Source organism: Carettochelys insculpta, chromosome 28 (assembly GCF_033958435.1).
Source record: "Carettochelys insculpta isolate YL-2023 chromosome 28, ASM3395843v1, whole genome shotgun sequence".
NCBI classification, from domain to species: Eukaryota; Metazoa; Chordata; order Testudines; family Carettochelyidae; genus Carettochelys; species Carettochelys insculpta.
Window position 1 is genome coordinate 14,282,770 of NC_134164.1, and position 14,098 is coordinate 14,296,867.

The 14,098-nt window shown below is 47.0% G+C and overlaps 1 protein-coding gene across 1 annotated transcript in view; it reads right to left on the reverse strand.

Moving 5' to 3' along the window:
• MYO1D (myosin ID) overlaps positions 1–14,098 on the reverse strand; it is a 385,815-nt gene that overhangs the window by 212,757 nt on the left and 158,960 nt on the right. The window contains exon 15 of the mRNA XM_074978817.1: positions 5,288–5,454. Coding sequence (XP_074834918.1) covers positions 5,288–5,454 — 167 coding nt within the window. The remainder of the gene's footprint in view (positions 1–5,287; positions 5,455–14,098) is intronic.

Sequence of the window (14,098 nt, forward strand, 5' to 3'; positions counted from 1 at the left end):
GTATTCTAATATTACAGGTATAGGAACGTCAAGGGGAGCTAACTGCTTGGTGGAACACCAGGCTGTGAATCGAGTCCATTTCTGCTTGTAAGTCCTCCTGGTGGAGGTCCTTCGGCTACGTTCCAGGACTTGTTGTACTCCCTCCGTACACGTGTTCTTTAAGGAGCTGAGCCATGGATTAGCCATGCTTGTAGGTGCAGACCCTGAGGGTGCGGGTGCACTATGGACCCCTGAGCCTGCATGAGTAAGTCCGGCGCCACTGGTAGAGGGAGCAGTGGGCGGTCCGACATGCGCAGAAGCAAGGGAAACCATTGCTGCCGATCCCAAGCGGGATTATGAGTGTCATGCGAGCTCTCTCCCTTCTGGCTTTGTGCAAGACCTTGTGGATAAGTGCTGAGGGGGAAACGCGTAAAGTAGGGAGCCCCTCCATGAAAACATGAATGCGTCCCCCAGGAACCCCCCGCCCCACTCCTGCCCTGGAGGAGTACTGGCACACTTTTTGTTGTACTGGGTGGCAAACAGATCGATCTGGGGAAACCCCCATGTACGAAAAATGCGCCGTAGCAGATCGGAGCGGATCTGCCATTCGTGAGTGATTGCGAAGCGCCTGCTCAGCTGATCTGCTTTCACGGTGTGAGCGCCCGGCAAGTACGAGGCTTTCAATGTTATGTTGTTGGCGATGCACCAATTCTACAATCGGACTGCTTCTGCACATAGGGCCCTCCTTGTCGATTGATGTAAAACATAGCGGAGGTATTGTCAGTATTGAATCCCGACTACTTTGCCATGTAGGTAATCTCGAAAATGTTTGCACGCATTGAACACTGCTCTGAGCTCCAGTATGGTTATGTGCAGTGTCTGTTCCGCAGGGGACCATAGCCTTTGCGTTACCTTGTCCCCGATGTGCGCTCCCCATCCTATGTGGCAGGCGTCAGTAGTAAGAAAAATAGAAATTTGTGGTTGGTGAAAAGGCACCCCCACTAGCAGATTCTTGGGGTTTTCCCACCACGCCAGGGATCTGCGCACCTCTGTTGTGGGCGACACCACCCTGTGGACAGTGTGGGATGCCGGTTTGTAAACGCTCGCCAGCCAATGCTGCAGGCTTCATATGTGCAACCTGGCATTCTGTACCACAAACATCGCTGCCGCCATGTGGCCCAGCAGCTGTAAGGACGTTAAGACCGGCACCATGGCGCTGTATGTGATGACTTGCACCAGCGAACAGATGGCGCAGAAGCGGGCGTCGGGTAGGTACACCCTTGCTGTGATAGAGTTTATGCGTGCCCCTATGCACTCTATATGTTGTGTGGGTTCGGACTTTGACTTTGCAAGGTTGATGACTAGGCCCAGCGAAGAAAAACGTGTCCGCTGTGACGCGTATCATGCGTGAGATCTCTGCCTTCAAGGCCCCTTTTAGCAGGCAGTCGCCCAGATATGGGAAAAATAAACACCCCCTGTCTGTGCAGGTAGGCTGACACCACTGCCAGGGCTTTGGTAAAGACTCTGGGGGCCGAGGAAAGGCCGAACGGAAGAACCCTGTGCTGGAAGCGCTCCTGGCCGACCGTGAAGTGGAGGAAGCGTCTGTGTGCCGGGTGGATTGTTATATGAAAGTAAGCATCTTGTAAGTCGAATGCTGCAACCCAGTCCCCATTGTCCAGTGCCGTGAGTATCAAGGCAACTGTGATCATCCGAAAATGTTGCTTGCACAAGTAATGGTTGATGCCCCGAAGATCTAAGATGGGCCTCCAGTCTCCTGTTTTCTTCTCTGGTAGGAAGTAGCGTGAATAAAAACCTACCCCTGGAATTATTCCGGCTCTCTTTCCACCTCCCCTATGAACATAAGGTGATTCACCTTCTGCTTGAGCCTCGCCTCGTGGCAGCGTCCCTGAGGTGAGGCCTGGTGGGAGGCTTCGTCGATGGAAGTGACTGGAAGGGGATCGCCTAACCCGTGGCTATGATCTCCAGCACCCATTTGTCTGTGGTGATCTTTTGCCATTGGGAGTGGAACGGTCTGAGGCGATGATGGAACATGAGATGAGAGTAGCATTGAGCGAGGGTATTGATAGTGTAGCCCCCAACATACCCATCAAACTTGTTGCCTTTGGGCCTGACCCAAGGGCGTACAGCTTTGTTGAGAACGTCACCTAGGAGTTCTGTACTGTTGCTGCTGTTGATAGCGCCTTTGGCCATAGCCCCGTTGATATTGAGCACGCTGTGGTTGTAAACGTAGCGTCTTTGCTGAGGATAAAGTTTTTCCCTCCTGTATGGGGGAGTATAAATGCCCAAGGCTCTAAGTGTAGCTCTCGAGTCCTTACTGGAGTGAGGGACCGAGTCGGTTGAGTCTTCAAACAGCGATTGTGTATCAAAGGAAGGGTCCACGATCTTCGCCTGTAGGTCCCACGGGATACCCGACGTCTGGGGCCAGGATTCTCTACGCATGACCACTGCTGTAGCCGTTGAACGTGCCGCCGTGTCTGCCACATCCAGGGCAATCTGGACTCCCGTCCGCAATGCTGCATAGCCCTCTTGAACAATCGCCTTTAACACCAGCTTTTTGTCTTCCGGAAGTGAATCCATGAGGGGAGTAAGCCTGGAGTAATTATCAAAATTATGGTTTGCTAGGTGTGCCCATAATTTGCCACTCTCAATAGCAGGGTAGAAGAGGAATATACCTTCCTGCCAAACAGCTCTAGCTTCTTAGCATCTCTATGTCCGATCCCCCCGATTTGTCCTGAGAAGCCTTTGACCTCTGCTGGGACGACTCGACCACCAAAGAATTTGGTTGTGGGTGACTGAAGAGGAACTCCATGCCCTTTGCTGGGACGAAGTACTTCTTATCCGCTCTCTTGTTCGTAGGCGGAACAGAGACCGGAGTCTGCCATATAGTAGTGGCTGACTCCAGAATAGCTTCGTCTGGCGGGATAGCAATTTTGGATGAAGCCGGGGGTCTCAAATTTTCCAGGAGTTTGTGATGTTTCTCCTACACCTCTGCCGTTTTAATGTCTTGCATGAAGCCACCCTTTTAAACAGCTCCTGAAACTGTTTAAGGTCATCCGGGGGAGAGACATCCCCGGGGGCCATGGCCTCATCTGGGGAGGATGAGGAGGAACCACTAGGTTAAACCTCCCTCGAACCCTCGGGCTCCTGCGGTCGATGATACACTTGCTCGCTGGAGGACTGTGAAGGAAAGTCTCAGGGTTCTAAAATTAACTCCCCTTGAGACAACTGTGTTTCCGTCCCCAATCGGGAGTGCCCACGGGGGTATTGAGCCACTGGGGGTGACCTGCCCCTGGGTGTAGGCCTGTGGTGTCTGTGTCCAGCATGATAAGGACGACCATGGCAGCATGGGCAAGGGTCCGGGGATGGAGACCTAGACCACTCACGGGGTGTGTACCCCCAATGTCTGGGAGAGCGAGACCTCTGCGACGACACAGATAGAGGTGAAACTGGCTTGTGATAGTACTCCAGGGGATCCAATCCCAGAAATGGTGAAGGTGGCCCAAGCCATGGTGACGTTGGTTGGAGGAACGGAGAAGGAGGTTCCGGATGGGCCGGTGGAGACACAGGCCTTCGGTGCGGCGTGTCTATCACAGGGGGAGGGCTTGGTGCTAACAGCAGCGCAGCCCTGTCCGGAGATGGACTGCAGTGCTGGGCTTTTGATTTTGCCTTGCCCCTCCCGTGCCAGGGATCTCGGCCCCACTGTCAGCGCCGCGCTCGGCACCATCAGCTGCAGTGCCACGCGGGTATCCTCCTCCGGTGCCTGCAGGCTCCGTGCCTGGCGCCCCTGCACCGTTGGTGCCGCGGGGGCCAGTGATGCCTGTGGCGGTGCCGCCGCGTCTGGCGCTTGCCTCGCTGACGCTCTAGGCGCTGCGCGTGCCGGCTGTTCTATAACCGGAGGCTCAGCCTCTGCCACGTGTGCTGCTGCTTGCCTGAGTATGCGGCTGGGGTCTGTGTGCTCCGCTCGTCCTGCTCGCTGCAAACGCCGGCAAGGATCAAGCCAGGGAGAGTTTCCTCCATTTCTGCACTGAGGGGGTCAGAAAAGACTTCCCTCCTCTTATGCAACCCAGAGGGCCCTTCTGGGTGAGGCTTCTCCGGCAAGTCCGGCTGGAGAGCCTTATCAACAAGAGCATTTTACACCTCATCGCTCTGTCCTTCCTGGCCCTGGCTGTGAGCTTAGCACAGTGAGAACACTTCTGGGTAGCCTGCGATTCCCCCAGGCATCGGATGCATTCGCTATGCCCCACGGAGGCCGGCACAGCTTCACAACATGACTCACACTTTTTAAAACCTGAAGAGGCCATTGCGGTGAGTCCCTTACTGTTAATTGGGTACTTAGCACTTAATCCGTGCCTTTCCACCCCAAATAGTGATCACCGGCCTGCGGGGCAGCGGGCGGCCTAAATGGTCTTCATGTCCGCTGTTCTCTTCTCCGCTCCTCTCTCTCTTTTTTTTTTTTTGGCTGATATTCTCTTTGTCTTTGCTTTCTCTCTTTTTTTTTTTTTTTTTTTGTTTAATAACCAAAAACAACAAATGACACGTATTAAAAACCCACTATTTAATCTGACTCTGGCCTTAGCCTGAGTGGATTCCGTCTGCAGCCGATGGCGGTTGAGAAAGAACTGGTGGGGACTGGATCGCGCACGCGGCCGGGGGCACGCAGGGGGGCGGCGCACGCCGGCGCATGTGCGATCCAGGAGAAACTGCTGGAAGATTTCCGGTCTGCGGCGCCGGGCGAGCCTGACACCTATTGTGGAGCACCCATGGGGACCACTCGAAGAAGAAGAGTTCCTTTCTGCCATGCAAAGTCACTTTATATTTGGAAAATGATTTGGAAAGTGATTTCTCCCCCACAAAAGGAAAGTTTCCATATTGCTCCAAAAATATAAAACAATATTTAGAAGAGAAATTTATCCCAAGTTATTTTTTCTGGGGCAGATCCTCTTAATCCATTGACGTAATGGAACACCAGTTCTGTGTAGATGGGGTCGTGGGTTTTTATCCCCATTGTTCATACAGGGTGGAAAATGTTAGGCCATAAAGAATGTGCATCTACTGCCATATCAGTTGGTGATGTCCAGCACTGAGTGTTTTATTCTAGCTTCTAGTGGATGATCAAAAAAGAAACAGTGTATGTACACAATTCATGACTAAAGATCACCAAACTAAAGGGTTCCATATTTACAGATCACAGTGAAGACAGACCGTTAGATTGTGCACCTCCTCCAACGTGCTGGAAAGTCAACAAACATTGCACAAAGGAAAAAGCATACACTGATTCTCTTCTCACCTGTGAAGAAACTTTTCATATGTTTGGCGGTAGGCAAATCCTGCCCGTCGGACCCTGACATTCTCCAGAAGTCCAAGGTATTCTACCTGATGTCTGCAGCGCTCTTCATCAAAGAGCTGTGACGACTTCTTTTCATTGGGCTTAATGCATCGGACGTAATATGGCTCCTGCGCGAGGAATCAAACAATGAGTTATACAGTGCTAAGAACTTTGTTAAACATACAATTTGCTAAATTAAGTACATGAATGCACAGTAAAGTAAGTGTCTATTCTCTTAAACTGTCTGCCTTTGAACATGAACATGATACATAACACATAACGCATTAACTGAAATTCTCTTCATTGACAGAAAGGAACCAAAACAAAGCTACTGTCATTAGCAATTGTAATAATAAAGTGATCTGCGAAGACGTTTTCAAGGCATAAGTGAGACAAATGAAGAGGTCCCAGTACCATATTGAGTCTCTCACATGAAGACATGGTCTTTTAAAAGTATGAGATCAGATTTCCCCCAACTGGTACGAAGAGGTGCAAATGTGCACTCCACTCCAGAGACGTGCAAATCAGTGCACTCCAGAGGACATTATCCTAAACGGGGAGAAAGTTATCTTTCACCACTCCCATTCAAAGATGCCACCAGGGGAACACAGCTGCCAGCATGAGCCGTATCAAATTAATCTGCTTCACAGTCACAACTTTTCTCCAAGAGTCTCTGAGCCTGGCTTGCCCATAGCCTGATTGGACTACATGTCAAGCATCCTTAGTTAATGCTAACATAGTGCCTTATATGCCATTCAAACAACATATATGGGATGATACAGGTTCCACAAATGGCCAAGAAAGAATTCTTCTAGAACACAAGATGCAAAGAGTCAACTGATGCTGCCTCTTTTGGTACCTATTAGAGAGCATGCTGGAGGGAGCGCCTCTGTAGGGCTGAGTTCCATGGAAACTCTGAACTACACTGTGCTGTAGCATAGACCATAGGCTTCGTGAATAAGACTGCTGCCAATTAGAGAACTCTCTGGGCTGTTCCATATTACACTGGCAACTGCATTGGTCTGCTGAATACTCAGAACCGAAGCAACACAAAGATGGCTTTAAACTACTTCTATTGCCACGCCCTTCCCTGCCAGTTCTCCTGTATTGCTTCTGCAACGCACAACACAGAAACCCTTTTGCCTGACTCAGAATTCCTCTGCTGATTGTTCCTAAGCAACATAAGACACAGATGACTGTTTCTTCCAGCCCATTCCCATTCGATCCCTTTGCTTTGCAAACAAGTTTCGATTTTTCATTGGTTCCTTTCTCCCACCTTGATCTTTTCCATGAGGCTGCCCCCCTCCTCATGGACTGTAACCCTCATCTCAGTCACAATTCGCACTGTCAAAAACCTATTTCTGCAAATCCCAAAACAGCACATTTATAAGTAAAAACACAAGCTAAATTATCCTAATCTCTGCATATTCCTCTAGCACTTCTGCAATGTCTGCAGAGCATGGATTCATATTGGTCTACGTACAGCACTCAGCACAATACTGGTGTTAAACAAACAAGATATAGCAAGGGTGAACAAGATTTAACAGTTTCCTTAAAGAAATTGTGATAATCCTTAAATATGAAGTGAAACTGACGAGAATTAACAAAAGGTCAAGTGTTGACCCAGTGAATGAATGGGCAAACATTAACCCAGAAATGTGTATTTTCCTCTCAGTGAAAGAATATTGTAAGCATTCTCCCTATGCGAAGAGAGAGCACTACAAACAGTTTGCACATTTTACATCACATTTCTGCACGATTTTCTTCTTAGCAAAATGAAGTTAAATTCATCCACACTTTGAACATTGCATCTCTTCAAAAAGGACAAAATAGCGAAGCTCACATCATCAAAAACTGTTCAGGTATTTATTACCTGGACTTAATATTTTTAAGTTAAGAACAGTATAATCTTTAGTTTTGTTTACAGCAGATTAGTTTCTGAGACCTTATGCCAGGAAAAAGTCTACTGGAAAGGACAGTAAATTCTGTCCAGGGACAAATCCAAATCCCTGAGTGTTAATTCCATCTCTATTCTGAAATGAGCCATGTGTCTTCAGGATAGACTGAATCTGTGGACAATATTCATTGAAGAAAAAAATCTTTAGGCAAGCATAAATATTTTTTTCTATTCTTAGTGCTCAAATCTACAGATCTGTTATAACTGGATGTTCCTACAGGAGGGGAGGCAGGATCACTATTTGCATATGGACACTCAAAACAAGGTAGATTAAATATAAATCATCATCATCAAACCATGGGCTCCATCATCATCATCAATAACTGTGGGCTCAGCGCCCGTTGGTGTCTGATGCCTCTCTATTTCCTGCCATCTATCCCTGTCCAGTGCGGAGTGGCTTAGTTTCTGTAGATTAGCTCTGCACCACTCTACTACATCATCTATCCATTCTCTGTGGGGTCTGCCTCTCCTATTCAAACCGTTCATTATGCCAGACACCAGGGCCTTGATTTTTCATTCGTTGGTCATTCTGCAAATATGCCCAAATAGTTGTAGCTTCCATTCTATAGCCTTCTGCAGCAGGTTCTCTTTCATCTGTATCTTTCTATATAATTCCTCATTGGTGACCTTCTGCAGTCATCCTATTCTCGGAATCTTTCTATAACAACTCCTTTCGAATGCCAATATTCTTCTTTTTGAATCTTTCATTATCACCCATGTCTCACAGCCATACAAAATACTGCTGAATACACACGTTTTCAAGACGCTCAGCTTCGTTCCTAAGGGAATTGCTTTGCTTTTCTAGATCTTATCCATCACCTTCAAACTCACTCTTGCTTTCACTATTCTCGTCGCTATTTCCTTCTTACAGTCTAGATCATACTTATGTTGCTCCCCAGATATATGAACTTCTCTACATTTTCTAGTCCAATACCATCAACACTGATCTTCTTTTCTATTTCCTTATCTCCAAACACCATTGTTTTTATCGACGTTCATAATCAGTCCGTACCGCTTCCCTTCTTCGTTTAGCACCTGCAGTGTTTTCGCTAGCTTCTGCTCATCTTCCTATATGATAACCACATCTGCAACCTCAAGTTAATTATTTTCCCGTGCACAGATATCCCTTCTCTCTCTTCCTTGATCTTGTCCATCACTCTCTCCAGATGTGCGATGAAGATACTTGGCGATACTGGATCTCCTTGTCTCGTACTTCTACTTGTTTTAAAACCAACTTCTCAACTCCCTGCATGTTCTCACCACTGCCTCCGCATTGTGACTGATATACTTCAACAACCGTATTAGTCTGATATCCTCTCCCAATGTCTTACATTCTCCATAATACCTCTCTATAACTTCGCATTGCTCCTCTAACCATTTCTCCGTATTCTTTCTGGCTGCTTTCCTTACCTCATTGCATTTCACCCTATATTGCTGTTCCACCAACGCAGCAACATCTCTTCTGATGTTCAACAGTCTCTTCTCTTGAACCAACTTCAGTGTCTTCTGAGTAATCCACTTCTTATTGATCTTCTCTTCTTCTGGAACAGTCTGCTCAATTGCCTCTTCTATAGCGGTGGCTATCCCTGCAACTCTCTTATCTAGGTCTTTCTCTGTGGCGATATTCTTAATCCTCTCTTCGAGCGGTGCTCTGTATGCATTCCCTGTTTCTTCCTCACATAGCCTCGCCACGTCTATTCTTTTCTTAAACTGTGTCTTACACTTTCTTACACTTATCTTGATGTTTGCCGTCACTAGGCTGTGGTCTGAGTCTGTATCTACTCCTTGGAAAGTTCAGCACTGCTGTACTGATGTTATCCATCTTATCATCAAAATGATATCTATCATGTTTTTGGACTTCCTGTCATTTGATCGCCATGTCCACTTCCTATAGTTCTTTTGTTGGAATTTCATGTTGCAGATCACCATCTCATGCTCTGTAGAAACTCTAGTAGTTTCTCACCTCGTTCGTTTCTTTCTCCATATCCAAAGATTCGTGCCCAACCTTCATTATTTGTTCCAACCTCCGCATTCCAATCTCCTCCAATGATCAACACATCTTTCTTTGGTATGTCCTCCACTGTCTTTGTCAAGTCTTTATAGAATAGCCCTATCTCGTCCACCATGCTGTGCGACGTGGGTGCATACAGCTGAATGACTGAGAATCCGACTCCTACTTCATGCTTTGTTTCGTTTCCTGACCAAATGACTTCGCAACTGCCCATCTCTCCTGATGCCATCCAACCCATCTCTGCCAGTCCAAGTATATCACATTGGTATCTCTCCATCTCCTTCCGAAGCAGCTCTAATTTTCCAGTTGCCCACAGTATTCAGACGTTTCATTTTCCAACGGATAGCATACGTCTTAGTTGTAATTTCTTTTGGTAGCCAACTTATTGACCCAACCCCGATTGCTTGATTGTTATCGCGGACCTTGTTTATCTGAGCAACGTCCAAGCCGGCATCTTTTTATCATGTAGTTGCACTGGCATCAGATTTCATTTGTATTGTTCTTTGACGGTCAGCACATGAACACTCGTCTGACCAGCCCTCCTCCTTCATCCAGGCTTGGGACTGGCATGGAGCTCATAGAGGCTTCATGGCGGAGTTATGGGCTCAGGGCCCATTGATATCTGATGCCTCTCTCACTATTTCCTTCCATCTTTCCCTATACAGTATCAAGTGGCTTAGTTTCTGTAGACTAGTTCTGCACCAATCTACTATATAATCTACCCATGATCTGTGGGGTCTGCCTCTCTTATTTGAACCATACATTATGCCAAATACCAGGGTCTTGATTTTTCCTTCATCGTTCACTCTGCAAATATGCCCGAATAGCTGTAACTTCCATTGTATAGCCTTCTGCAGTAGGTTCTCTTTCGGTTGTATCGTCCTATATAATTCCTCATCAGTGACCTTCTGCATTCATCCTGTTCTCAGGATCTTTCTATAACAACTCCTCTCAAACAGCAACATTCTTCTCTTCGACTCTTTTGTTACCACCTATGTCTGACATCTGCACAACATGCTGCTGAATACACTTATTTTCAAGACACTCAGCTTCATTCCGAAGCTAATCACTTTGCTTATCCAGATAGTATCCATCTTCTTCAAACTCGCTCATTTTCACTATTCTTGTCCCCATTTCCTTATTACAGTCTAGATCATACGTTATGTTGCTCCCCAGATATGACCTTCTCTATGTTCTCTAGTTCAATCCCATCTACACTGGATCTTCCTTCCTATTTCCTTATTTCCAAATACCACTGTTTTTGTTTTATCAATGATCATAGTCAGCCCATACCACTTCCCTTCCTTATTTAGCATTTGCACTGTTTTCGCTAGGTTCTCCTCATCTTCCTCAATGACAACTATATCATCCGCGAACCTCAAGTTGTTAATACTTATCCCATGCAGTAGTAGTAGGCATCCTTCAGTCTGCATAGACTATGGATCGCGCCCTTTAAAGTTTCAATTGAGGACTTCATTTACAGCGTCTATTGTGACTATAAAGACCCACATGAGAGTGACAGTCCTTGCTGTATCTCTTGCAGATGTAGTGGGTGTCTGGCAAGTCCTTAGTGTGCTTTCTGTGCGCTCGCTTCTCCTCTGCTAGCTGTCCGATCTTCAACTCGCCCTTCTGAAGGCCCTTGTGTAACCATGCACAGATACCCCTTCTACCTCTTCCTGGATCTGGTCCATCGCTCTCTCTAGATGCTGATGAAGATACTTGGCAATATTGGATCTTCTTGTCTCGTATCTCTACTCATTCTAAACCAACTTTCCAACTCTCTGCAAATTCTCACCGCTGCCTGCACATTGTGATTGATATACTTCAACAACCATATTAGTCTGATATCCTCTGCGAATGACTCCAATACCTCTCAAGTCACTTTCTGATCTATACTGTCATATGACTTCCAAAAATCGACAAAGCAATTGTAGATGTTCTGTTTCTTTCATTGCACTTTCCCTGCTATCAGTCTGTTTGCCAATTATCTGCTGTATGGTATATCTCTCTTTCCTGAACTTGGTTTGCTCATCCACTAGACATTTTTCTATCTGCGATCTCAGTCTGTCTCTCAGTATCATCATCAGCACCTTGCCTCCATGACTTGTTAGGGCATTCGTTCTGAAGCTCTTGCACTCCAATGTGCTTCCTTTCTTGGGTATTGTCACTTGCACAGATCTCGTCCATTCCTGAGGTGCCTTCCTTTCTTTCCATGAAATATTACACAGTCGGTGTATTTCCTGAATCATACTTTCTCTGCCATATTTCATCATCTCTCCCACGATCTTATTTCCAGGGCTCTTGTTGTTCTTTAGTTGTTTCACTGCTCTTTCTACTTCATCCTTCAAAATATCAGTTTCACTCGTGACGCTCAGTAGAGATCTCTCTTTCAGTTCTACAATTAAATATAAAGATCATCTCCATCTTCCCCTGGTCACGAAGAAGAAGAAAGCAAGGAAATGATGTTGGCTAAGACTGGATGACCTACATTTAATGGCCATCTAGCATAGCTCAATACAGGAGACATTACTTTCTGTACCCTGTTACCGTCATTGCCCTCAAGGCCTGAACTTTAATGCTTAACTAGAGCAGAGGTTCTCAAACTGTGGTCCACAGCCACCTTACAAGTGGGCCACAGTTTGAGTTCAGCCACCCTCCAACACCAGCACACGGCTGGGAGCTCCAACTCCATCCCCCGCACCAGAAGGCTTGAGAGCCAGTGCCGGTTACCTGCTGGGTATGGGAGAGCAAAGAAAGCCTTGCACCTCACTCCCACATCCAGCTCGTGGGGGAGCAAGCAGCTCTGCACGCTGTCACATGCAACACAGCAGCACAGGGCTGAGCTGTCTGGAGGCTTTCCCACTCCTGTCATGCCTAGACACTACACCCCCACCGAGACGCTGCAGCCCAGTCTCCTCCTGCCTCCTGGCCAGACTGGCTATACCCAGTCTCCTCCTGCATCCTCCCTCCTGGCCAGAAACTGACACACACACACACACACACACACACACACACCCCCGCCAGGCAAGCACCTTATGTTCCCTTCCTCTTGACACTGCACCCTCCTTGTGATTAATAACATTTCCTTTCTTACTTGTTATACGCCTCTCTAAGTTTAACCTCCAGTAGCCTAATACAAATAATTTAGTATTTAAGCTATTTAATGATAAGCAAAGGTATTTTTCCGTTATGACTGACAGTCTGGTAGTCCATGGAAAGGTCTTCCTTGAGCAGGCTTGGGCTACAGGCCAAAAAGTTTGAGAATCACCAAACTAAAGAAATAATTAAACTTATTTACGCAGTGAATGCTGTAACAACTGTGGAGACTGTCTACATTAAATGGGAGAGGGATAGCTCAGTGGCCTGCGTACTGACCTGCCAAACACAGGGTTGTGACTCAAACCTTGAGGAGGCCATCTGGGGGCAAACAGATTAAAAAACAAAAACAAAATACTGGGTCTTATTCACGAAAACTGCCAAATTTGAGTAAAACAACAGCTCCTCTGATTGGAGACAATAGCGAGGTGGCCATCTTTCAAATGTTTGCTGTGGCTGTGTTAGTTCTTTCTGCACTCCCCAGTCATGGAATCTGGCTGGGACATGACATGCCTGACCTCACCCTCAAGGTGCCTGAGGATGACAGGAAGGAGGAGGAGCAGGAGATGGCCAGTTACTTCACCATGCCTACCAGGAAGGAGGTTCTGATGACACTTTAAGTTAGTCCCCTACTCCAAGGAAATCCTCCAAGATCCTGGCAAGGTGAATTAGAAACCTTTCCCCATCACATAGGGCACGGACACCGGCTGTGGGGGCACACTTCAATTGCATCCCATGGTCACCTGTCTACATATGGCCTGGTAAGCCAGAGCAATCAGCTCCAGGATGCTCTGATATGGGGACACTATGGTCCCTCTCACAAGGTTCCTGCAGAGGCCTGGCCTTATTCTGGCCTCCATGGTAGGACACCTTCCCATGACAAGCCGCCACTAAGTTGCATGGGGTTAGCAACTGACAAAGCAGTGTTGCACATGGGCCAGGGACACGCCTGCATTCAGGCAGCATTTGCTCACAACTGAGCATCATGCTGTAGGGGAGAAGCATGTCCTGGAGGAAAACATGCTGGGGACAGGCGGGCAGAGGATGGAACCTGGGTGGTCCTTTATCTGGCAAGTGACATCTGCTGCTCACACACATAATTGCCAATCTTGCTGCTTCCAGTGGGTATTTCTTAGGAGTCCTCCCCATGAGGGATGTTGCAAGTGCCAGACCTGAGGTGTGAGAGATTCAGGCAGAAGGTTAGCCTCCCAATTCCAGTCATGCTTTTGATTTCCTGATTACTCCTGGGCATTCTACACCCATATATTTATACTCCTCCTCCGTCATCTGTCCAAGTTTCCACTTCTTGTATGCATCCTTTTTGAGTTTAAGATCATCAAGGATTTCCCTGGTAAACCAAGCTGGTTGCCTACCATATTTACTTTTCTTACTGTGCATCGGTATGGTTTGTTCCTGTGCCTTCAGTAAGACTTCTTTAAAATACCACCAGTTCTCCTGAACTCCTTCATATTAAAGCTTCATATTAGCTTTAATATTAAAGCTTCATATTAGCTTTTCTGGGGATCCTGCCCATCAGTTCTCCGAGGAAGTCAAAGTCCGTTCTTCTGAAATCAAGGGTCTGTATTTTACTGCTCACCCTTCTTCCTTTTGTCAGAATCCTGAAATCCATAATCTCATGATCTCTGTAGCCCTGGTTACCGTCTACTTCTATTTTTCCTCTTAGCTCTTCCCTGTTTCTGAGTACCAG